The sequence below is a fragment of the Arachis stenosperma genome, chromosome 4, assembly GCF_014773155.1.
Source record: "Arachis stenosperma cultivar V10309 chromosome 4, arast.V10309.gnm1.PFL2, whole genome shotgun sequence".
Lineage (NCBI taxonomy): Eukaryota > Viridiplantae > Streptophyta > Magnoliopsida > Fabales > Fabaceae > Arachis > Arachis stenosperma.
The window spans coordinates 1246462-1269895 of record NC_080380.1 but is presented as its reverse complement, the minus strand read 5'-3'; the positions used below and the strand labels follow the sequence as shown (position 1 = coordinate 1269895).

The following is a 23434-nucleotide window of genomic DNA, read 5'->3' as shown; positions in this document are numbered from 1 at the left end:
TTAAAAGTTTTTTTGTCACATAAATTTTTTTAGATACTAAATTATTAGTTAACTCTAAAATTAAGAAAAATCTATTGGGGTGAAATGTGTATTTATTTATTTTTTTCAAATTTCAAATCGACTTTTCCCGCTCAGCGATTATCAACGTTTTCATATCTTTCGTACAAATTTTATTTAAAAGAGAATTCATTAAAAAAATAGCCACAACCAAACGGGAAATTAAAGGAAGTAGAAACTGCGATCTGGTGCTTAACGCCTCCGCCACCTCTCTGGTGCTTGTGCTTCTGCTCCGCCGTCGCCTTCTCTCGACCCTTGTCCTCCTCTGCTTCTGCTCCACTAGCTCTGCTCTCTTCCCTAACTCTTCCCTCAACGGTCAGCAACGTTTTCAAATTTCTTCCTTTCTGTTCATCCACGCTCTGCTGAAACTCGGTTCAGCGAAATTCAAATTCAACAATGACCGTCGAGAACTACCACGTCATCGAGCTCGTCGGCGAGGGTTCCTTCGGGAAAGTCTATAAAGGGAGGCGCAAACATTCCGGTCAGGTATTCTCTCTTCCCATTTCTCTTCTTCACCTCACAGAAAAAGAAGGTTTCCCTCTTCTTTTCATCTCTAATTCTCCGGTTGGTTTCTTGGTGAATAGACTGTTGCGATGAAGTTCATAATGAAGCACGGTAAAACCGAAAATGATATTCACAACCTCAGGCAAGAAATCGAGGTAATTTGTACCCTAATTTCTACTCATGTTGAAGGTATTCAAGTTTCGGCAGTAATTTGAGGTTGGATGCAACTAGGCTTTATGGTTCTTCGTTATTTGAAATTTTTTTGATTCACTGTATAGTACGATGAATATCGAAGGTAATTGGATCAAAGAGAATTTGGAGTGATTGCGTGAACAACTTTTTTTTTTCTTTTATCCCCTTTAAAAGAAGAAGGTAAAAACTCAGGTGCAGTTAACTTCATGTGAAGTTGAATCGTTAAATGAGTTGACAGATTTGATTAAATTATCATCTAACGGTTCCAGCTATCAGCTTCACATTAAATTAACTATACCTGATTTTTCACCTTAAAATATACCCTTCTAATATATTCGTAAAAACAAATTTTGCTATTGTTTGAATGTAAGAATTCTTAAGAATAAAACATTTATTATTTTAACTAACTTCACATATATTCTTATTACTTTACTATTATATATATTTAATTGTTAAAAATATAGTGCCTATTAATATGCTAATTTACTATTTACTTATATATAATGCCAGAAAGAGTGAACTTATGGAGCAAGCATGTTGAATGAGAGTAGAGTAGCTATTCATTATTGTTGTTTCATCCACTCTGATAAATAAAAGATAAAATAATTTCACATATTGGGATGGCATTAATCATGTAAATGTTATGTGTTTTTCCATGAGAGAAAGTATAAAATGTTTAAATCTAATTTCTCATATAAATATTCCAAAGATGTTATCATGTCAATGTCTCTTTCCTCTTTTTTGGTATCCAAAGACTGGCAAGCATCCTCATAAGCTCTTGTTCCTGTTTTGTCTACTGCCAGTTTTGTTTATTTTGCAATTCGGTATAACGGCACTCTTTAAAAGCTAAAAGGCCAACTAGAGCAAAACCAACTAGAGCAAAACTCAGATTTCCTCAAAGTTAAAAAGAAGTCCTGGTGGCATTATCCAAACAAGCCATAAATGTAAAATGTGATGCATGTGTTGAATGCATGAATCTGATAGCAGTTAATGTGTATGTTTGGGTGCCATTATTTTGTTAAAAAAAAGATCTTTTTTCATCTTTTTTTATTTTTTAACGTGTTTGGCAAATTTCTAGTAGTAAAAGTAAAAGTACTAGTAAAATAAAAAAAAGATCTTTTTTGAGAAGCTGTAATTTACATCTTTTTTTAAAAGATCTTTTTTCTTTAAAAAAAAAATATTTTTCATGTAATAAATAAACAAAAAGTACTTTTATATTGTTATACCCAAACATAATTGATAGATAAAAAGACATTTTTACATGAGATATCCAAACATAAAATTACTTTTACTTTTCTATAAGATCTTTTAAAAAAAGATAACTCGAAAAAAGATCTTTTCTTAAAAGCTCACCAAAACAAACCCAATATCAGTTTCTGCTCAATGATTATGTAGACTCAGTTGAGTAATGTATATACTGTGCATCCATTTCAAACCGCTGTTCTGCATATCTGAGGTCTAGCTTAAGGCATTGGGGATGCATATGGAGAAACTATTACAAAAATCCATGAACAGATTTTGTTATTGTTTGTTTCCTTGGCATAATTACTGCTGTTACTAATTACTTATAGACATATGTTTGCTGAATTTTGAGATTGCAGATCTTAAGAAAGTTGAAGCATGAAAACATTATCCAGATGCTTGATTCATTTGAAAGTCCACAAGAGTTTTGTGTTGTCACAGAATTTGCTCAAGTAATCATCTGTATTTTCTCTCATGTTTGCAGTTCAATGTTTAACTAGCGCTGGACCTGAAGTATTATATCTTTGAATGTTATCCTTTCAAAAATGATGAAGCTTGAATAATGGAACCAGCCAATATGATTGATTAGAAAATTGTCATTCTGATGATGTTTTTTTATACTACAGGGGGAGCTATTTGAGATTCTCGAGGATGATAAGTGCCTTCCTGAAGAACAAGTTCAAGCAATTGCAAAACAACTGGTATTTTCTGTATATTTATTTTCTTGATTTCTTTCTTTCTTGCTTGCTTTCCTTATTTTTATTGATTTCTGGATGAGGAGTTTTGGTTCACAAGACCAATAACCGCATTACGTTTTTTTGGTTGGATTATGCAGGTAAAAGCGTTACATTATTTGCATTCCAACCGAATCATCCATCGTGATATGAAGCCGCAGAATATTCTTATTGGTGCTGGATCTGTTGTCAAGGTTGGTTTGACTGATTGTATGTTTGTTCCTGTGATGAAACACAAGTCAGAATTTAATCACGATCTTCATCTTGCCTGTTACAGCAGAATTTGTGCCGTATTAATTGGAATTTTTAATCTTTCTGATAAGTACAAAACTGCAACATACACTGTTTATAGACTGCATATATTTGGTAACCTTCAAGTAGCTACCTTCTTGTTTTAGCCATTTTCAACTTTTACATGAAGTTTAACATGTAAAACTTAAAACACCCCGAAGTTCAGGTTATTGAAAACATGTTAGATTCTGTTTTATTTAATGTCTCGTAATCCTGTAAGTGGTCTAATTTTAGTCTTAGAAGTTCTCTCTCTTAAGGCATCTGGGGTGGGGGTGGGTCGGTTGATGTGATCTAAAATGAACTTATATATGAAAATTGATAATGGTTGAAACAGAGGGAGTTGCTTAGAATTTAACCTATTTGTTATTCTGACCTTCTGATGTTATGGCTTCATTTTCTACAATTAAGTACAGTTGGCTCAAACCTAATTTGTCTTTTTCTCATGAATCTGTGATAGCTATGCGATTTTGGTTTTGCACGAGCAATGTCCACAAATACAGTTGTCTTGCGATCCATAAAAGGTTTGGTTTATGAGAGCTGATTATGTTGTTAAATAGTTGTTTGTTCTAGAAAGTGATTGCAGTAGCTACATGCTTTTTTTAACATTTTTAGTGTTACAGGAACTCCTCTATACATGGCTCCAGAGCTTGTACGGGAACAACCTTACACCCACACTGTTGATTTATGGTCTCTCGGTGTTATATTGTAAGTTAAAGATCTGGTGCAAACAATAGACTTCATATTTAATTATTCTTTACTTTGTGTAGATTTTTTGCTACATTTGAATCTGAGTATCTGACATAATATTTGATATTAGGTTAGATGTCTCTGCATGATTTAAGTTGGTCATTTTTATTTTGTAAGATATAATCACGGGAAATTAAATCCACAATCTTTAAAAGTTAAAACACAGAAAAAGGTTGCCATGCATTTGTCCATGTTATTCTTTTATCTTTTGCCATTCTTTTGCTAGCCCAGTTGATTACCTATTTGTTAGAAAATACTCATCAAAATAGCCAATGGATTCACCAAAATTTCTCATTCTAAGTAGTCAGTTCTCTTCTTGTTCGTTTGATCAAGAGGGATCTTTTGTATTATCTCTTTTGTCCTTTCTAGTTGTCATATGTTTCTATATTTCTAATTTCTAATTTTGACGAAATTTCTAGCTTCAATCTAGCAATTCTTGTTCAGTTTTACTTTCCCTTTTTCAAAGTGTGACATTTCTCTTTGAGCTTTAAGTCTCTTTTCAGCATGTAAAAAGGTGGGTTATGATAACCTGTATTGTTGAGCAGCAATTTCCAATCCTTATCGTTCTATTCACCTTAAGCTGAAGCCAGTATTTTGTGTGTCTAACAGATATGAGTTGTATGTTGGCCAACCTCCTTTTTACACAAATTCTGTGTATGCTCTCATCAGACACATTGTCAAGGTACATTTCTCTAATACTTTAAATTTGTTATGCAATTTCTGGTATGCTGTATTAAATGTGGATTAATTGCTCATTCAATAATCCAGGATCCAGTTAAATATCCAGAGAGCATGAGTCCCAGTTTCAAAAGCTTTTTGAAGGGCCTGCTAAACAAGGTAGCTAACTTGTGAATATTCCTCATCCACTATATATATATACGTACATAAAATAACATACAAATGCTTTGATTTCTAATATTATTCCGAGCAGGCACCTGAAAGTCGTTTAACTTGGCCTGCACTTCTTGAACACCCATTTGTTAAAGAGACTTCTGATGAACTTGAAGACAGGGTACCTAATTCATCTTTATTTCAGTGGTATTTCCATAGTGGGCAAGTTGTTCCTTGTTAATTTAGTAAAATATTCACTGAACTTGTCTTAGGCATTGTGTGAGATTACCGGCTCACCTGGGGACTGTGATGCTGCAAGGAGGACCATTCAAAATTCAACAGGTCAAGCTTCTAATTAAACTGTTAGTTTATTGTGGACACTTTACTAATTAGTGCACAAGAAATGGTTTTTCAACTGAGTTCACAAATAAATTAGATTTTGGTATATAGGTGTTGGATGTTTTAATTTAAATGTCATACATCAATATTTCACTTGCTAAAACTGAAATCCTCACTTAATTACAATTTACATAAGAAATCACATATTTTTTCGAGTCAAAATTATATGTTAAAATAATGTAATATAAACTGGTAGTGTGTATTACCAAAGTATCTACTACATTAGCCTTCACTTATTTTTCCCTTTATTTAATTATCTATTTATTTTGCTTCCTTATTAGCTTAATTTGTCACAGGTTGTAACTATCCCAAGTCTGGTTTGTTGGAGCATAATTCTTCTCCACATGAGAATAAAGCTCTGTTAAAGAGCCCTAAACCAGACAAGGAGAATTCATTAGTTCCTGATGAGTCCCCTGGAATCTCAAATCAATCTGCTATAACAGAGTCAGGTAATTTTTTGATTTCATACACTGTTTATTCTGTGAAACTATTTCTTTGCCTCTTGTGACTACCATTATTTTGTAATCTTTCACAAACTCAGGTTTAATTTTACTTTGAAATTCCTTTTGGTTGAGATGCCTTTTTTTTTTGTTTGTAAATCATATTGATTTACCACATAATTAGGTGATTAGGTGATATTATACATAATAAAATTGGGATAATGCTCATTGTTAACGGACGATCAGATGATAACTTATGATCATATGTGGAAAAGACCTGGGCAAAGAAGATAAATTAATGGGAGAGTAGCCTAAAAGTTAAAGTTTAGGAAGATGTAGGAACTCTAAAGATATAATCAGATCATTTGTTTGTGAACACAAATAAAAAGGTTTAATTACTCTTCAACACCAAAAAATGTGTTAAAGTTCTACTTCTATACACTATAACAAAAACATCGCAATATATATTGAATATTTTGAATGCACTTGATCTATTGCTATAGTGTAAGAGTTTGGTACCACAAATATTATGTTTAGGCAATAACAGCAGAATAATAAGAGTATAAGAAAGGAAATATAGAATTATGGAAGAGAGAGAGTAGAAGGAAGAATAGAAGAGAGAGTAGATAAATTCTAGTAGAAAGTTATTATTAGAAAACCAAAACAGTTAAGCTTTCAATACATTTATTATTCACGTTCTTTTGAATTTATCCAGTATGAGTAACTTAAAATTTTAATATTTGATACTCGAGGCCTATTTGGAAATAACAAATAGCACAACCACTACAGATAACAGCTTTTCAAATAAAAAAACTTAAGTATAAGCTTCTACCTTTTTGATAAAACACAGCTTCAGCGTACAAGAGTACCCTAACAGGAATTTATTTTTATTACATCCTTTTATTTTTATTTTTATTCTTTTTAAAAATTTGAGGCATACAGCTTTTCTCCATCTATTATGCATTTTGTTCATATAATGGTGGTTTCGTATGCCCCCATATCATGTCAGGAGGGGTAACATGTATGCATTATTGTAATGGAGCTGGTTGAATGCCACATATGCTGGAATGTGAAATGGACTTTGCCAGACTTTGAGAGGAGATCATCCTGGCATATTACCTTAAGGCCTAGGTGGTTAATTAGACTGAGAACTTATAGATACATATATCTGTTGCCATTACTGATTCTATCCTGATTGGAAAAGCCTTCTTTCTACAAGTTCTTGACTGTGATCATGTGCAACTTATTGCAAATATAGATGACTCATTAATGAGAGAATAACTTGTGAATAAATACCAGTCAGCTGCCCTAGTGGTAGATCATCCTTGTTGCATCTTTTTTCCGACTCTAGGCAACCATATACCCGCTTTATGCTTTTAAGAATTTTCTTACTCTTTATGCGGACATCTTTAGACAATGAATTCAAATTACAGTTTGTTCTTTGTTTTTGGGGAAATGGATTGTCCACTATGAATGTAGAAATTGATATTTTTTATTTTGTGTTGACACCTCTAATCTGTGATTGAGAATATGTACTTTTGTAGGTTGCCAAAGATTGGATCAACTTGAAAATAACTCTCGAACAGTCAAAGGTGCAAAAATAATTGGTCAAGATAGTGAAGCTTTGGGGCATATTCTTCTACCACTTAAAAAGTGGTCAAATGGATCTCAAAATATTTGCAGGTAAATACACATTGCATGTTTACAGCTACTATGCATTTCATGAATCATCATGAGTCTTATTAAATACTGATTTGGCTTTAATGTCTGGAATAATTTGTTAAACTGAAATGTGGATCCATATCTATGAAATGTCATGGTATATAGAAATGTGATGGATATACTCTCGTCCTATCTCTTGGTTTTCAACTTTTGCATACATATTCATCTTGAAATCTAACTTATTGTTTTGAATTATAGTGATCAAGTACTCATTGAGGCAAACCAATCACTAAGGATTGTTTCAAATCTTGTTGCGGCTGGTGTGCTAAGTCTTAATGGGAAAATGGATGAACTTATAACTGAAATTCTTCTATTCATTGGGTCTGTTCTAAGCGTGAAATCCTCTGAACTCATAGACTTGATAGCAAAGGTATGCATTGAAGCACTTTATCTATCCATTTCTTTCACAATTATGACTGTTTCCTTTATATCTTACAAACTATTTAAAAAACTCCTTGGATCACCACAAATGGTTGTTTGACATGGTTGTTCGAGTCAACTCATGAGCCAACAAAATGAGCTTACTCAAGGTCAGGCTCGGCTCATTTAATATATAAGCTCAAATCCAGACTCAAGCTTGGCTCACAAGCTCATGAGTTCAGCTTATTGAGCTGTTAATGAGTCGAGCTCGAGCAAGTTCAAGAGTAGGATCGACTCACTTCTAGCCCTATATGTGAGTGATTTTCATTTGGAACAATTAGTTATTACTTATTGGGCCAACTTAGTTGGACTTAGTTACAAAAAGGTTTGTTCATGTAGCTATATGTATATATATATTTGTATTCTAGTTAAAGTAAGGGAGTATCTGTTTCCTACTCTATTTAGTACAGAAGTATCATGGGCACTTACCAAGAATATTAGTTGCCGTCCACAATGTTCCCATTTATTTGGTGTTAGAATTTTTGTTTGTTACATGTTTGAAGCTTTGTAAGTACATTAAACATGAAGTTCCTTTATTATTAATTCACCGTTTTTGGTGCATGGTTTGATGTTAATCTGTTTTCTTCACTTAGGAGTTGCTAGTTAAACTACAAATGTCTTACATTTTGCAGGGTTTCTCCATCACAAAAGTTTTGCTAGAAAACTATGGGGCTTGCACTTCAAGTTCTTACTTCAGGCACTGGGTTGCAATTGTTGAAATTTATTCTCAGGTAGTCTGGTTGTACCAGTTCTATGTAGTAAATTCACATTAGATTTTAATCTTCTTTCCGAAGTTTAAATTGTGGGCTTCAGGTCAGGGAGAACTAAGATATCCTTAATTAATGAATAACGTGAAGCTGATATTGATTTGATGTACTGTTCCGTGACTGAATAGACAAAATATTAGCCCTCATTTTATGTTGATTTGAAACTCCTAATCCTCATTACATGATTCAATCCAAAAGAAGAAAAAAGGGTAAACACTTTAATGGCAATTTGCAATCTATGCTATAATATAATATCTTTGCCTTGAGTGACACTCTCAATTCATTTTGTTTTATGATCAATGTTTCTGGTTTTCTTTTAAATCACTATATGGGATGCTGAGGAGTGTGTATTACTTTGCATCATTTGCTTTTTCCTTTATTTTCTCTCATTTTTTGATCAGTTTTGGATTAGAAGGATTCCTTGTATTTGCCACCTGTAATTTTATGTACCTAAACAATTCGTAAAATTAAAGAAGGCAACAAATAGAGTTAGATATATGGAAACTTATACAGTGCAGTAGGATACTGTGGGATATTTATATGGTATTCTAATACACAGCTAACCACTTAACCTCACCTAACTGGAGTATTTTATGTACGTTTCCTCATTCAATGCTAATGACCTAAATTGGAATAAAAGAAGAAAAATGGAATTAAGATAGATGGAAATATCCTGTAATGGTCTGTTCTTTCTCTTCTTACTATAATCTCAGTGATTAATATATTTTGCAGATTGTAACTTCAAGCAGTGAAGCATCTGGAAGGGTACTGTCTGAGTCTAGTGCCTGCATTACAGTCATGCTATCTAGAGTTGTTAAGGTGCTTAGATCATCTCAAATTTTGGATCCAGATACACATAATGAAACTGTTGGTAGAGTTTTAGAACATGCTAAAACATCTGGTCTAGTAGACAATTTGTGTCTGTGCTTAGCCACTTCAGGTTCGAGTCTCATCTCAGGCTCTTCGAATATGCTACGGGCTGCTACTGAAGCATGCAGGGCTGTCTGGTCTTTTATTAATGCACTGGATATATACTTTATGAAAAAGAGTTCCCCTTTGTTTCCCATAAACGCTTTGTGGAATCATTCGTTGAATAGGAAGCAAATTATGGATCATGGGCAAAGTCCCTTGACTGTTACAGATACCTCCCAAATTGTTGATGCAGTAACGAGAGCATACTTGAGATCTAAAGCTGTACAAGTTGCTGTTTACTATTGTTTTCACCAGCGTATTGAGTCTGCCATGAATTGTAGTCTCCAGGTACTTTGTGCATGTTCTGATAGAACTTATTTGCAAATGGCAATTGTAGATAATAGGTCAACAGTAATTAATTTTTGTATTGCTTTTTTTCTCAGCTTTTGTCAAGGTGCTGCATACACAGTGGCACTGTTGCAGCTCTCCTTTGTGGTCTACCTACTACCCTTCCGGTGACTACTCTTGTTAGTGGTGGTGGTGATGGTACTATTATTTCAGAGATATTCTCTGTTTTGTCGTTATGTATTAACTCTGCTAACAAAGATGCACAGAGTGGGGAACCAAATAATGTTCAGTGCAAATTATCATATCCCTCTGCTTTGGTTCGTCATTCATGTCTCACTCTTGCAATAATTGCACAATGCTTGAAGTCAACTGGACGAAATTCAGCAATTTTTATGCTGACTACCTCACATAAGAAGCAGTTTGCTAGACTATCATGTCTAGCCCATCATATGTCTTCAGATGACAAGGCAAAAGCTTCTCAAACTGCATCAGCATTTTTGGCTCTGGCGTCCATTTTATTTCTTGAATCTGGGGCTTCAGTTGAGTCTCAAATAGCTGACATTGCTATGCCTTTAATCCCTCGAACTTTTGCTCTGTGTGACCATCTTAAAATTTCATCTTGCAAAAAGAATGACAATGAATTGGATCCTGACTACCTAAGTGGGAAGCTTTCATATTGGCAAGGGGTAAGAGATGGATTTGTTGGTCTATTAGATTCCAGACTGAAATGGGGAGGACCATTAGCTGTTCAGCAGTTTTGTGCAAGTGGTATCCCTCTTCTTCTTATTGGCTTATTAGGCAATGATGTTTTAAATGAGGCACATGGAAATGAGTGCCTGAATGATAGAGTTGGATTATCTCCAGTTGGGGTTGTATGGACTATTTCTTCGATCTCTCACTGTCTTTCAGGCAGTGCTTTGACTTTTCGCCATATTTTAATTAGAAGTGAACACATTAAGCTCATCACCAGCTTGATATGTGATGTTCATATTAAGATAGTAAAAGGCTGGATTGGACCTGGTGGAGGACGAGCAGGAGTAAGAGAACTAATAAATGCAGTAGTAGATCTCTTAGCATTTCCTTTTGTTGTGCTGCAAAATGCCCCTGGTCTGCCATCATCAGCCACTGCTTCTGTGAACAGTGGGTTTCTACTCAACATTGGTTCACCTGGTCAGAGAGTCTGCTTGGAGGACAAGGATATGGTTAAGGCCATACAAGAAGACATGAACAAATACATTAAGATCCTTGTGGAGGTAAATTTATCTTAATACTTTAACTCATAAGCTGAATTTCTTTTAGTGACTGTTTGAAGTAATAGATATTCATTTCTAGTCAAATGCTTGGAAAATATTAACTGCTTTAAAATTTTCAGGTGGGTGTGCCTGTTATTATCCTTCGATGCCTAGATCATATGGAGTTGGCTGACTTGGGCAGACCTGTTGCCTTCCTTGCCAAAATGGTATTCCACCGGCCTTTAGCAATTCAACTTGTGAGTAAAGGACTTTTGGAACCAAACAGGATGAGAAGGTTATTTGATTGTTCAGGCCCAAAAGAAGTTACACTGGACACACTAATGATAGTTTCTGATCTTGCTCGCATGGACAAGGTTAGTTTTTGTTCCTCATAAGTTCTTTTATCAATTACAAAATGCCAAGTCTGGTCCCTTGTTGCCTTGTTTTTATTTGGTTTATTGTATGGCAAAGTATATGTAGTTAAGTACAGGAAAAGTGAAAGATATAGATATATGATTGCATGCTATTGAATTTGTAAGGAAACTATGAGAAGTTTTATTTTGGTTGCCTCTAATTTGTCGTTCTCAATTGTAAACTCAAAGGATATATTTCTTAAGTATTTTTTTTGTTATCGAAAATTTGGTTTAGCGTGAGAGCCTACTTACTTGGGTTTCGTTATACTTTTGAAGAAAGACTTTTTGTTCTCCCTATTCAATGTCTCAGGTTATGCTTTTTGTTTTTTATGTGTATAGTCTATTCATCTCTCTTTGCTTAATTGCTTTAGGATGTCCCTTGTTGATACTTCACAAATTTATTATTACTTTTCTTTGTGGTGTCCAGAGATTCTATGAGTGTATCCAAGGTGCTTCTATTTTGGAGTTCTTAAAAGATTTTCTTTCACATGAAGATCCCAATTTCCGTGCCAAAGCTTGTTGTGCTCTTGGAAATATGTGTCGTCATAGCGCCTATTTTTACAGTTCATTTGTAAGTATCATGAATAATAAGTAATATAGTATTGGTTTTTCTGTAGTCATAATGGACACAAAAGAAAAACTTGTTTTCTATCCAAACAGAGAAAGTAATATTATTCTGTTTGATCAACACAAATTTCTGAATTTGTTATCATAAGAATAGTACTTTTCCAGATAATATATTGAATTGGAATTTCTAGGCAAGGCACCAAATTGTTGGCCTCCTGATCGATAGGTGCTCTGATCCTGACAAAAGGACACGAAAGTTTGCTTGCTTTGCAGTAAGTTTTTATCAATATCTCCAGCAGTTATAATGCTCATGTTTTACGCATTTATTTTATTTGAGGTGAAGTATTTTGACTTACAATAATCTTGTGCTACATAAATTAAATTTACAATATAAGTAGACGTAGATCTGCGGTTTGTGCCAACCAATCGTAGATTGTGTTAAGCTGATTGTAGATCGTGGTAATAATGTAAAGTCTATTTTAGTTAAGCCATTTGTAGAATGTGGATTATGTTAATGTTAATAGGTGATTATTTTTGTTAAAGTTACATAATATCTTAAAACCTATTTTAAACATTTAAGATTTAATTATTTTAAAACAAAATATGTTAAATTACAAACACAATTAAGATATTATGTTAATAAAATTAAAGAATATAATAAATTTGCACAAATTTATCAAAACTTTGGAATCTAATATGACTTCAAGCAATAGCCAATATGAATTTGTTAATAATTATCACTTATAAAAGATAATACTTTTCTAAACTAAGAGTTTGAACATTTATAAAAGATAATACTTTTATATCTTCCTCCCATTCGAGGCGTTAATGGTTGATACTCCTAAGAAATCAATGATTTTTTGCCATAAAAGAGTATATTTTTTGTTTGAATTTATCTTTACCTATTTCCATTTCAGATATTTAATAGTTCCTGTCAATAAAATCAATTTGAAACAGTTGTTCGTGGCATAAAACTATACTTGTTTTTAGAGCAGATTTCAAATCTTTCCATGTTTCTTACCAAAATTTGGTGCACCTTTTTTTCCTTTTTTTAACATTCCTTTTGATTTGCTTTCTGCAACCTGAAAACAGATTGGAAATGCGGCTTACCACGATGATACATTGTATGAAGAGCTGAGAAGATCTATTCCTCAGTTGGCTAATGTACTGCAGATGGCAGAGGACGACAAGACTAAGGTAAATGCAGCAGGTGCACTCAGCAATTTGGTTCGACACTCTGACAAGCTTTGTGAAGAAATAGTGTCCAAAGGAGCGATTCAGGTGAAGTGCTTGCTGCAGTTTATTCTGTTTCTAAATTTTTGTGATATGAATTAAGGAGCGATTCATCTTTGGCTTAATTCATAAACCTGGAAATGCACCACAGAAAATAAAGTAGTTTTCTCTTTTTGGGTCTTGAGAAAATAAACTATGTGTATATTTTTTGTAAAAAATGGTATAAAAAACTCGAATAAGATGCATTTGCAAATTCCAATTTTTAATTCCATTTCTGGCATCTAGAATTGAGCATGGAATTCTGAATTTCAATTCCTATCCCATGCGCCATTTCTTTCAAACAAAAATATTAAGAAATGAGTTTTATTGGTCTGCATTCAAGTGCTACTATGTCTACTATTTTCATTAAAATGATTAGCATCTTGATGCATTTATCATTCATAATTTTATGTGTAAAATGCTCATATGGTTTTTAATCTGGGCAGTCTCTGTTGAAGTTAATTTCTGACTGCGCGGTGTCAGCCCTAAATCCAAGCAGGAATGAGTCAGCAACTGAATCTCCAATGAAGATTGCTCTCTTTTCCTTAACAAAGATGTGTGCATACCCACTTTGCAGACGGTTCATTCGTTCGTCACCTTTGTTCCCAGTCATTCGAAGTCTTAAACAGTCACCGGAACCAAACATTGGCAAATATGCTAACATGATCATTGACAAAGTTGCCGAATCATGACATTCATAGCCTAGATGGCATTTGGCAAATGCATTGAAGTTATTGAGTAATTCTATCTTAAACACGTAAGGGCAACACTGAAGAGATTTTCTCGTCATATGATGGAGAGAGGTCAAAGGATGTCAATCAAGTTAGATGATGACGCTGGTACATTATTTAGTTTAAGGGAGCCCCTAGATCTTGTGATTGACATAACTTAGCCGCCCTTTGGGGTGTCATTGTATATAATATGATCATTTGCACATGTATGATGATTTTTACATCATGAAAAATACAGCTACTTATAGATATTATATATTCCCTTCTCTGCAAAGTGCAAACCCAACACACACAAAAACAAAAAAAATGATCTACAATGTATTTTTATCCAACCTATAGTAGATTTTTTATTTAGGTTTTTGTGCACTAATCATTTAGATGGCAAAGTGGTTAAGGAAGACGGATTCATGGCTATTGCTTTAGTATCTATGGTGATGGTGAGCACAAAAGTTAGTTCATGGCGGGTGAGTCCAAAGTCTTATAAGGCATCTTTTTTAGCAGGTGTTGGTCCCTTGATATGGGATTCTTTTTTAGGGGTCTCACGAGACTTATAACGTAGCATCCTCTCTGAGAGACGACATAGAGACTTTGTTTTACTAGCCTTTTAGGTATTAGTTTCACTAGACTCGTAACATAACTGACGAGTGAAATATATAGATTTACTGTTAACTAGAGTGAGTCCTGCATGAGGTGTGAAGAGGTAAATTATTTATACTATATAGTATATTTTAATAAGTATTATATTATTTAGAGATTGATTAAATAATATATAAATTAATGTTAAATTTAAATTATTTATATTAAAATTATTTTGTAGAATATTTATTTAATAATTTCTGTATAATTTCATATAATTATTCAACTAAAAGTAATATAAATTAAAATATAGTTTATTAGTTTAAAAATTTGAATTCATTTATTTTTAAAAAGATATAAACCTTTTATATTAGAGTTGTATAAAACTACATTTTCATTTATTGCTTCTATTTAATATAAATTAAAATATAGTTTATTAGTTTAAAGAATTGAATTTATTTTTTTTTAAAAAAGACATAGGCTTTTTATATTAAAATTGTACAAAATTACATCTTTATTTGTTGTTTCTATTTGTTTTAGTTATTCTATTTTATCTTATATGGTGTTATTTGCTTTGCAAATAATTAAAGAAAAAATTAAAAAAATTTAATAAGAGTGAGAAATACCAAAAATATAATATATTAATTTTATAATTATGATATATTTGAATATACTTAGTAAGAAGATGTGTCAAATTTGAATTTATTTTTATTTTAGAAAAATAAATAAGAATAAAAAATACCAAAAATATAATATAAAATTATGAATTAATTTTATAATCATGATATATTTGAATGTATTTAGTAAAAAAATATCAGATTTAAATTTACTTGGAAGTTGGAAGAGTAAAATAAGATAGATATACTATTAATATGTATAAGTTGTAGAATTTTAATATTATAACTAAATTTTTTATAATTATTATTATTATGATACTTTTTAATGTATATTTATTGTATTTAATTAGTACTTTATATTTTAATAAATAATAATAAATAAGAGTTTTTTATTTTAATTTTCTATAAATTTTTACTAAAAAATGATTGATTGATTTTTAAGTTTTGCTAAATTATCAAAGTTGCTAATGTGATATCATTAGCAGAGAAACACATAACTTAAATTTATTGTATAAAAAATTGGTATCACTTTTACATAATAAAATTAGATAGATAGATAGATGTGTGAAATGGTTAACTATAACTATAGTACTATATAGTGTAGATACAATAAAAAGTATGTGTGAATGCAATCAATAAAAACAGCTTCAATGATGATGAACTAAGAAATAAGAGTGATTGATCTATGATGAAGAATTATCCAAGAGTACCTGGAAGAAGAAAGGGAAGAGAGTTGGAAGAAGGGAAATCAAAATATCATAATCGAAGAGAGAGAAAAGTTGGAATTTGGTTACCGCAATGAGCTAGTGAACAAAGTGCTTCAGGTAGCCATTAGTAAGCTTTTCCCTTTTGCTCCTTCTCAAACCATTCAACTGTCCACTGGTGTTAGTTAACTACTCTTCATTCTGGGATGGTAGTGCATTCTCCATTACATTACCCTCTTTAACTACACTTCATGAATTCTTGAGACTTAGACATATTGGCCTTTAACTGCTTAATGAGTCCGTCTCTTGTAATGAAGCACCATCTTGCTGAGACCTGAGAGATCAGAACTCATACTTCACCAGCAAGAAATCATCTCTTTCATTAAGAGCCTTGTAGGTAGGGGTGTGCAAAAAAACTGGTTTCACTGAATTGAATTAAAACTGAACTGAAACTATTTTAAATAAACTAATTTTTTTAAATAAAAAACTTAACTAAAACCATAGTTTTTATGAAAAATCAGTTTATTAAAAACCAGTTTTTATGGTTCAGTTTAGTTTTAAACCAAATTAAAACTAGTTTTATTTAAATTCCAAAATTAGTTTTTACATACTCTTTCTTTCTCTTTTTCCCTTCCTCTCTCTCTCTCTCTCTCCCTTCTCTCTCTCTCTCCCCTCTTTGTCTCCCTCATTCTCTCTCTCCTCTCCCTCTCTCTCTCTCTCTCTCTCTCCTCTCTCTCCTTCTCTTTCTCCCTCTCCCTCCTTTTCCCCCCTCTCTCTCTCTCTCCCTCCTTTCTCTCTCATTTCCCCCCTCTTTCTCTCTCCTTTTCCCCTTTCTCTCTCCTCTCCCTTCCTTCCCCTCTCTCTTCCTCTCTCTCTCTCTCTCTCTCTCTCTCACCCATCCTCCTTCTCCCTCTCCCTCCCATCTCTCTTTTCCCCACCCATCTCTCTCTCCCTCTCCCTCTCCCTCCCCCTTCCTTTTTCTCTCTCCTCCCCTCTCTCTTCCTCTCTCTCTCCCCCTTTTTTTTCTCTCCCCTCTCTCTTTCCCCCTCCCCTCTTTCTTCCCCTCTCTCTCTCCTTCTCCTATTTCTCCCCCTCATCTCTCTCTCTCTCTCTTTTTTTCTCTCGCTCTTTCTCCCTCTCTTTCCTTTTCTCCCCTCTCCCTCTCTCCCCCCTCCCATCCTCCTTCTCTCTCTCTTCCTCTTTTCCCTCTCTCTCCTTTTGTTTCTCTCCTCTCCTTCCTCTCTGTCTCCTCTCCCCTCTCTCTTCCTCTTTCTCTCTTTCTCATTTTTTCTTTTTTTTTATTTCTCTCTCTCTTTCCCTTCTTTCTCTCTCTTTTCCTTATTTCTCTCTCCTTTTTTCTGTCTTTATTCTCCTTCCTCTTTCTCCTTCTTCTCTTTCTCTCCTTTCTTTTTCTCTCCCTCTTTTCTCCAAAATAAGAAAGAAAAAAAAAGAGAGAAAAGAGAAAAAAAGAGAGAAGGAAGAGAGACAAGAAAAGAGAAGAGAGAGAAGAAGAAGGAGGAGAGAAAAGAGGGGGTGAAAAGCACAAGGGGAGAGAGAGAAAGAGAGAGAGAGGAGGGGAAGAGGTAAGAAGAAAGAGGGAGAGATAGAGAGGAAGAGGGATAGGGGAGAGAGAGAGAGAGATAGAGAGGAATAGGGATAGGGGAGAGAGAGAAATGAGAGAAAGGGATAGAGAGAGAGAAAAGGGAGAGAGAAAGAAAGGGGAGGGGGAGAAAGAGGGACAGGGAAGAGAGACAGAGGAGGGGGAGAGAGGGAGATAAAGAGAGAAAGGAAAAGAGAAAAGGAAAAGGCAGAGAGAGAGAGAGAGAAAGACAAAGAGGGGGGAGAAAGAGACATAGCGAAAGAGAAGAGGAAGAGAGAGGAGGGAGAGAAAAAGATAAAGAGAATGAGAGAGAGAGAGACAGAAAGGAGGGGAAGAGAGAGAGCAAAGAAGATAAAGAGAGAAAAAGGGGAAGGAGAGAGAAAGGGAGAGAAGGAAGAGAGAAAAAGAGAGAGGAAAGAGAGAAGGAGAAAGGGAGTGAGGACGGGGAGAGAGAGGGAGAGAAGGAGAGAGAGAGAGAGAGGGAGAGAGAGAGAGATAGAAAGAGGGATAGGGGGAGAAAGAGAATAAGAGAAAGGGATAGAGAAGGAAAAAATGGAGAGAGAAATAGAGAGGGAGAGAGAGAGAGAGGAAGACAAAGTGAGAGAAGGGGAGAAAGAGGAGAAAGGGAGAGAGAGAGAGATAAAAGAAAAAGAGAGAGGAGGGAGAGAAGAAGAGAGAGAAAGGAAGAGGGGAAGGAGAGAGGGAGAGAGTGGGAGAGAGAGAAAAGAGGGGGAGAGAGGGAGGGAAGTAGAAGGAAAGGAGAGAGAGAGAGGCAGAGAAGGAGAGAGAGAGTGGAAGAGAGAGGAGGAGAGAGAAAAAATGTAAAAACTAATTTTATATGTTAAAAGTTAAAACGAGTTTTAGCCTATAAACCAGTTTAAACTGGTTTTTTCAATTAAAACTGATTTTATTTTTATGAACTGGTTTAAACTATTGCACTGTATTATAAATTGGTTTAAAACCAGTTTCTTATGTGACAAAATAGTTTAGTTCAGTTTTTAAACCATTTAAAATGGTTTAGTGCACTTCCAGTTCGATTTATGAAAAAAACTAAACTATAAACACCCCTACTTATAAATAGCCATCCTTATGATGCTATGAGTGGAAGTGTGATACCAGTACTGTGCCCATGGCAACATAGACAACCAAATCTGTGGATGTCACAGCAAAAACACCTCAACTACATCTCAAGTGTCGTCAACACTTTAATCCGACCGTTAGTTTCAGGGTCATAAGCCAAGGTCGCAGCTAAACTTGTTCCTTGGGCCTTAAATAACTGCTTCCAGAAGCTGTTAATAAATATCCTATCCCTGTCTGACACTATAGATTTAGTAATGCCATGAAGTTTTCCCACATTCTGGTAAGGATGAAAATAGGGCAAGTTAAGATATATTGTTTTTACTTTTTAAAATATTAATGAAAAAATGTATTTTAAATTTTAATTTTAAATTTTTAATTATTTTATATATTTTATTTATATTTTTTGTTTTTGATATTGGAATAATAATAATAATATTTTTTTGAAATGTAGATAGATGGAATATTATTTTTAAATATGAAATTATTTAATTAAAAAATAAAAATTAGACCATTTAATTTGTAAAAAGTATAAAAATTAGATTATTTAATTCGTGACAGGTACAGATTTCAGACAATAAAATTTCTGTTAAAAAATATTAAAAAAATTAAATTCAATTTTTGTACCTTTTACTTTTTTAAAAAATATAAAAAATTACAATATTAAGATATCACTACTTTTATTTTTATATATAAAAAAATATCTTTTATTAATGTGAGACTAAATTAATCGATACAATTTAATGATTCACCAATAAATTAATAGTCCGACCAATTTAATGACTGCAAAACCCTAAAAATAAACTACACAAACGCGCATCATCATTTCGAAATCTCGCCGTTGGATCTTGGAACGAATGGTAGGGATTGATCTACATGACGTGTCAATTAAAAAGAAAACTTTGTATAGTTCAGCACTCCTGCTTATTAAGAAGCAAGAAGGAGGAGGGGGAAACTCTAAAGTGCCTTGTTAGTTGTTTCTTCACGTTTTCCGAATGGACCGAATATGCCTCACTCTCCTGCTCTTCGTGGCGGTGGCGATGTGCCGCGCAGACACCACCAACAACTCCGGCGGCCTGTTATTGCCCCCTGATGCGGTGGATTCTGTTTTAGTTCCGCCTGAAAACTCCGACGGCGGCTTTTCTTCACTGGACAGCATGTTAAACTGGGCTATAAGTATGTCAACTTATTTTTTTATTTTGCTTTTCATATTTATGTAAAATCACCAATGCTTCACTTTTGAGTAACTTTTTGGGAGAAAATACTCAGTTTGATCCTTGAAGTTACACTCGCCTCAATTTAGTTCTTGAAATTTTAATTGTCTTAATTTAGTTCCTAAACTTTTCAAATTTTAATCATGAGTCTCTGTGGTGATTTCTGTCACAGAATCAATTGAAAAATTTAGAAGACTAAATTGAGGTGATTGAAATTTTAAAGATTAGATTGAGACTCGAATGTAACTTTAGAGACCAAACTGAATATTTTCTCAATTTTTTGGTCAATTTGAATGTTTTTTCTTTAAATTTGAAAAGAATCTCAACATGAAAAGTTGGAGGTGAATGTTTAATGCTGTAAACGATTTTTCTTTGTTATTTTGGCAAATTAGGTAATTCGGATCCCGAAAAATTAAAGGAATCTGCTCAAGCTCAGCAACGGCTCTCACAAAGCGAGCTCCAGAAACGCCAAATGGAAATCAAGGTTGGGGATGTTTGATGTCTCAATCCATTCGAACATTAATTGCACTTATTTTTGTGATATCTGGTGTTTGTTGTTTCTTTGTATTGTGATACATACTTTTTGGCTGTTAAAACAGGAGATTATGGAGAAAACAAAGATGCCTTCGGACGGGGAACTAATGAAGATTGCTATAAGTGACTTGAATAACAAGTCAGCGTCATTGGAAGATAGGTACCGTGCTTTACAGGAGCTCTTAGAGCTCGTGGAGCCAATAGATAATGCAAACGGTAGGTATTTTTCTGTTAGGGTAAAATATGTTTTTTTTTTTCTCTAACATGTTTAATTTGATTTAGTTTTGTTTTTAACGCATTCGATTCATTCAATTTTGTTCCTAATGTTTTCGATTTTTGTCAAAATTATGCATGGATGTTTTCGATTAGGTCCCTAATGTTTTTGATGGAGTTAACATTCATGTGTAATTTTGACACAAATCGAAAATGTTAAGGACGAAATAAAATCAAGTTAAACGATAGGGGTATTTTTGAAAAATTTCTCAAACGTTAGGGAGAACAAGCATACTTTACCTTTTGTGTTATTGTCTATGTTTTCATAACCCTGAGGTGTAGCCCAATTACATTAACTTCCCTGTGGTTAGTGTCTCAGAGATACAAATACAAAGACAACGGATATAGAAAGTTGTATGTAGGAGAGTGAGAGATTGTGAGATTGAATACAGTGTGCATCTTAGAAGGAAGTTCATTAGTGTCTCTACCTTAGATAATGAAAAATGAAAAACCATTTTTGCTGCTTGAAGTGTTTATTCCCAGAACAGTATCCATAACTTCATGTCAATTCTGATAGAATTGGCTGCTATTATAGTCATAAATAAAGTAATTTTATTTGATGTTTGCGTTTAGGCCAAATTACAATCACCTCTCTTGAGGTTTCTAGAAATTCAACTGGACTTCCCCTTGAGAGAGAGAGTTTATATTTTCTAAAAGTCCTCGAGAATTACTCACAACCTTTGGAGTAGGAACTTCAAAAACAAATTGAAAAGAGAATCAAATACTGAATACTTTTGGAGAAATGAAGGAAATAAGTGTGGGAGTTTGAGACATTAGTGGATCCCTCTGTTATATAATGCGTTAGAACAAATAATAGGTTCCAATCTTCCTTTGTTTTGCTCAATGCATTTAATACAACATATCTTCATCTGATTTTCTTTCCACAAGTCTTCAATTTTTTATTCTATATGTAATTGATTTATGTGATGTTGCTTATAGGTGAATCCATTATGGGTAAGGATATAAACTGGCATATTCGCCTACCACTTATAGCACTAAAGAAGAAACCTAAACATAACTTCAAAGATTGCCACAATACAAAATTATTTCTTTTTTTGTTTAATAATATTTCTTTTGTTATAGAAAAGTAGTGTATTTCTTATAGAGCTTTATGCATCTCTCAGATTTGCACAAACTTGGGGGACTTGTCGTGATTACACAGGAACTTAATCACTCTGATCCAGGCATAAGGACAATTGCTGCATGGATCCTTGGGAAAGCTAGTCAAAATAACCCAATTGTGCAGCAGCAGGTATGCTTTTCCTCTGATGATGCATTCAGTATTTGGAAGTGCATTGGTTTCTAGAGAATGATTGAAGCTAAGCAATATAAATTAACATTCTAAAATGTCAACTTAGGTCTTGGAACTCCAAGTACTCTCTAAGCTGATGAAAATGGTAAAGTCTGATTCTGTAGAAGAAGCCAATAAGGCACTATATGCAGTTTCAGCATTAATTCGGAATAATGCTGCAAGTCAGGAGAAGTTCTATGCTGAAGCTGGAGGTTGGATGCTTCACGTAAGCAAAAATTTTATATGATAATTTGATGTTGATGTTTACAGTTTCGGTAACTGAGGCTGGTTTATCTATAGGATATTTTGAGGAATGCTAATCTTGATATCAGACTACGGAAGAAGGCTGTGCTCCTATTGGCCGATCTAGCAGCGTATCAATTAGAGAATGTAGACAGAGATGGACCGCCTTTTTTCAATGACCGGGATCTGTTGAAGTCAGTAGTTGATTTAACTGCATCACCTGATCTTGATCTCCAGGAAAAGGTGATTATTGACATGGCATCTCATATTATCTTTTTAATTGTTGGAAATCTGCTTTTGTGTTGCGTGACTATGATGCTATTGGAAAATGCAATCCTTCATTTAACGTTTTAAGATTATTTCATACTGGACTAGTCATTTAGGCTTAGTTTGGTAAAACTTTTATTTTTCAAAAGTACCTTATAAAAGCTAACTTTTAAAAGCTAGCTTTTCAAAAGTTGTAGCATCTATGTTTGATAATTAAATTAAAAATGACTTTTAATAAGCACAAGCAACAAGTGCTTTTGGCAAAAGTTTTTAAAATTTAAAAATACTATAATAGACATTAATGTAAGAATTAAATTTAGATATTAGTTAATGATTGATGTTATATAAGACTTTTTAATTTTGATAAACACAAGTTAATTTTGAAAAGCTCTTCCTTAGATGCTTTCAAAAGCATCCTAGCTTTTAAAAGCTGCAAGCACAAACATAAGCACCTCTCAAAAAGCTTTACCAAACCAAGCCTTAGTCTAGTCACATGCTTATTTCGTTAGGTTGTGCTTACCTTTGGTGGTTGTGCTTACCTTCTTTAAATATCTTGTCTGAAAAAAGGAGCCCATTTTGGGGTTCATGTTGAGCTTTCTTGATTTGACTTTGTGGCATTGCTTCTGCCATGTGTTAAACAGGCTCTTGTAGCGATTAAAAGTTTTCTGCAACTAAGGATCACTGAAGCTCTCGTTTTCAGAGATTTTTGTGCTTTGGGCAATGCACTGAATAGGATGAAGCAATCGTTGCATGATTTGATGGCAGACGAGTATCAGAGAGACTATGTGATGGATGTGGAAACCCTTCGCATTGAAGTGGAACAAATTTTCCATAAAAAACTCGTAAAGCAGTGATGAGTTCACATTCCTGTGATCATAATGACGCATAATTATTCAGTTTCTAGGTTTGTATCATTATTTAATGTTTTTTTATACCTTTTTTTCCTTTAGTTTTCTCACAATTTTGATGTATCATATTACAGGGATTAATAATTCAATATCAATCTTATAGTTGTGTATACCAAAAAGGAAAAAGAATCTATGAACGAGACAATCCAGGGTTGAGAGTTGTTATCGACAATTGTTCATTTTACTAGTCTTATTCTATGTTATCGACAAATGTTAATGAGATTTTGATTTTAACAAATCACTCCTTTGAAGTTCAACATAGGTAGTTGTTGATCTGCTCATTACTAAGATTGTGATTAACAAAGAGGC

At 33.7% G+C, this 23434-nt stretch overlaps 2 protein-coding genes across 3 annotated transcripts; both read left to right on the top strand.

The window, feature by feature from the left end:
- Positions 1 to 219: 219 nt before the first annotated feature.
- Positions 220 to 14155, top strand: LOC130973219 (serine/threonine-protein kinase TIO). Its single transcript, XM_057897655.1, has 22 exons — positions 220 to 543; positions 642 to 716; positions 2355 to 2447; positions 2622 to 2696; positions 2831 to 2923; positions 3478 to 3541; positions 3641 to 3725; positions 4377 to 4449; positions 4536 to 4604; positions 4699 to 4779; positions 4871 to 4940; positions 5294 to 5446; positions 6982 to 7120; positions 7358 to 7529; positions 8212 to 8310; positions 9079 to 9606; positions 9702 to 10859; positions 10979 to 11212; positions 11679 to 11822; positions 12010 to 12090; positions 12911 to 13099; positions 13537 to 14155. The coding sequence occupies exons 1-22, from the start codon at positions 454 to 456 to the stop codon at positions 13780 to 13782; spliced, it is 4011 nt and encodes a 1336-aa protein (XP_057753638.1). The 5' UTR covers positions 220 to 453; the 3' UTR covers positions 13783 to 14155.
- A 5164-nt stretch (positions 14156 to 19319) lies between these two features.
- On the top strand, positions 19320 to 23434 carry LOC130973825 (uncharacterized). Of its 2 annotated transcripts, XR_009084304.1 has the most exons (8): positions 19320 to 19571; positions 20002 to 20093; positions 20209 to 20359; positions 21541 to 21668; positions 21775 to 21933; positions 22008 to 22193; positions 22859 to 23121; positions 23200 to 23434. XR_009084304.1 is itself a non-coding variant. In XM_057898499.1 (7 exons), the coding sequence occupies exons 1-7, from the start codon at positions 19391 to 19393 to the stop codon at positions 23069 to 23071; spliced, it is 1110 nt and encodes a 369-aa protein (XP_057754482.1). In that variant the 5' UTR covers positions 19320 to 19390; the 3' UTR covers positions 23072 to 23341. The 2 variants fall into 2 exon arrangements, 1 of the variants encoding a protein (XP_057754482.1); XM_057898499.1 differs by having other exon boundaries at positions 22859 to 23341.

Bases quoted from the DNA above. Each gene is read 5' to 3' on its own strand.
- LOC130973219 (XM_057897655.1), top strand. From the start codon at position 454: ATGACCGTCGAGAACTACCACGTCATCGAGCTCGTCGGCGAGGGTTCC. The intron at 5,447-6,981 runs GTAATTTTTTGA...GTACTTTTGTAG, and splicing joins ATCTGCTATAACAGAGTCAG to GTTGCCAAAGATTGGATCAA. The intron at 7,121-7,357 runs GTAAATACACAT...TTTGAATTATAG, and splicing joins GGATCTCAAAATATTTGCAG to TGATCAAGTACTCATTGAGG.
- LOC130973825 (XM_057898499.1), top strand. From the start codon at position 19,391: ATGGACCGAATATGCCTCACTCTCCTGCTCTTCGTGGCGGTGGCGATG. The intron at 20,360-21,540 runs GTAGGTATTTTT...TGCATCTCTCAG, and splicing joins GCCAATAGATAATGCAAACG to ATTTGCACAAACTTGGGGGA. The intron at 21,669-21,774 runs GTATGCTTTTCC...ATGTCAACTTAG, and splicing joins ACCCAATTGTGCAGCAGCAG to GTCTTGGAACTCCAAGTACT.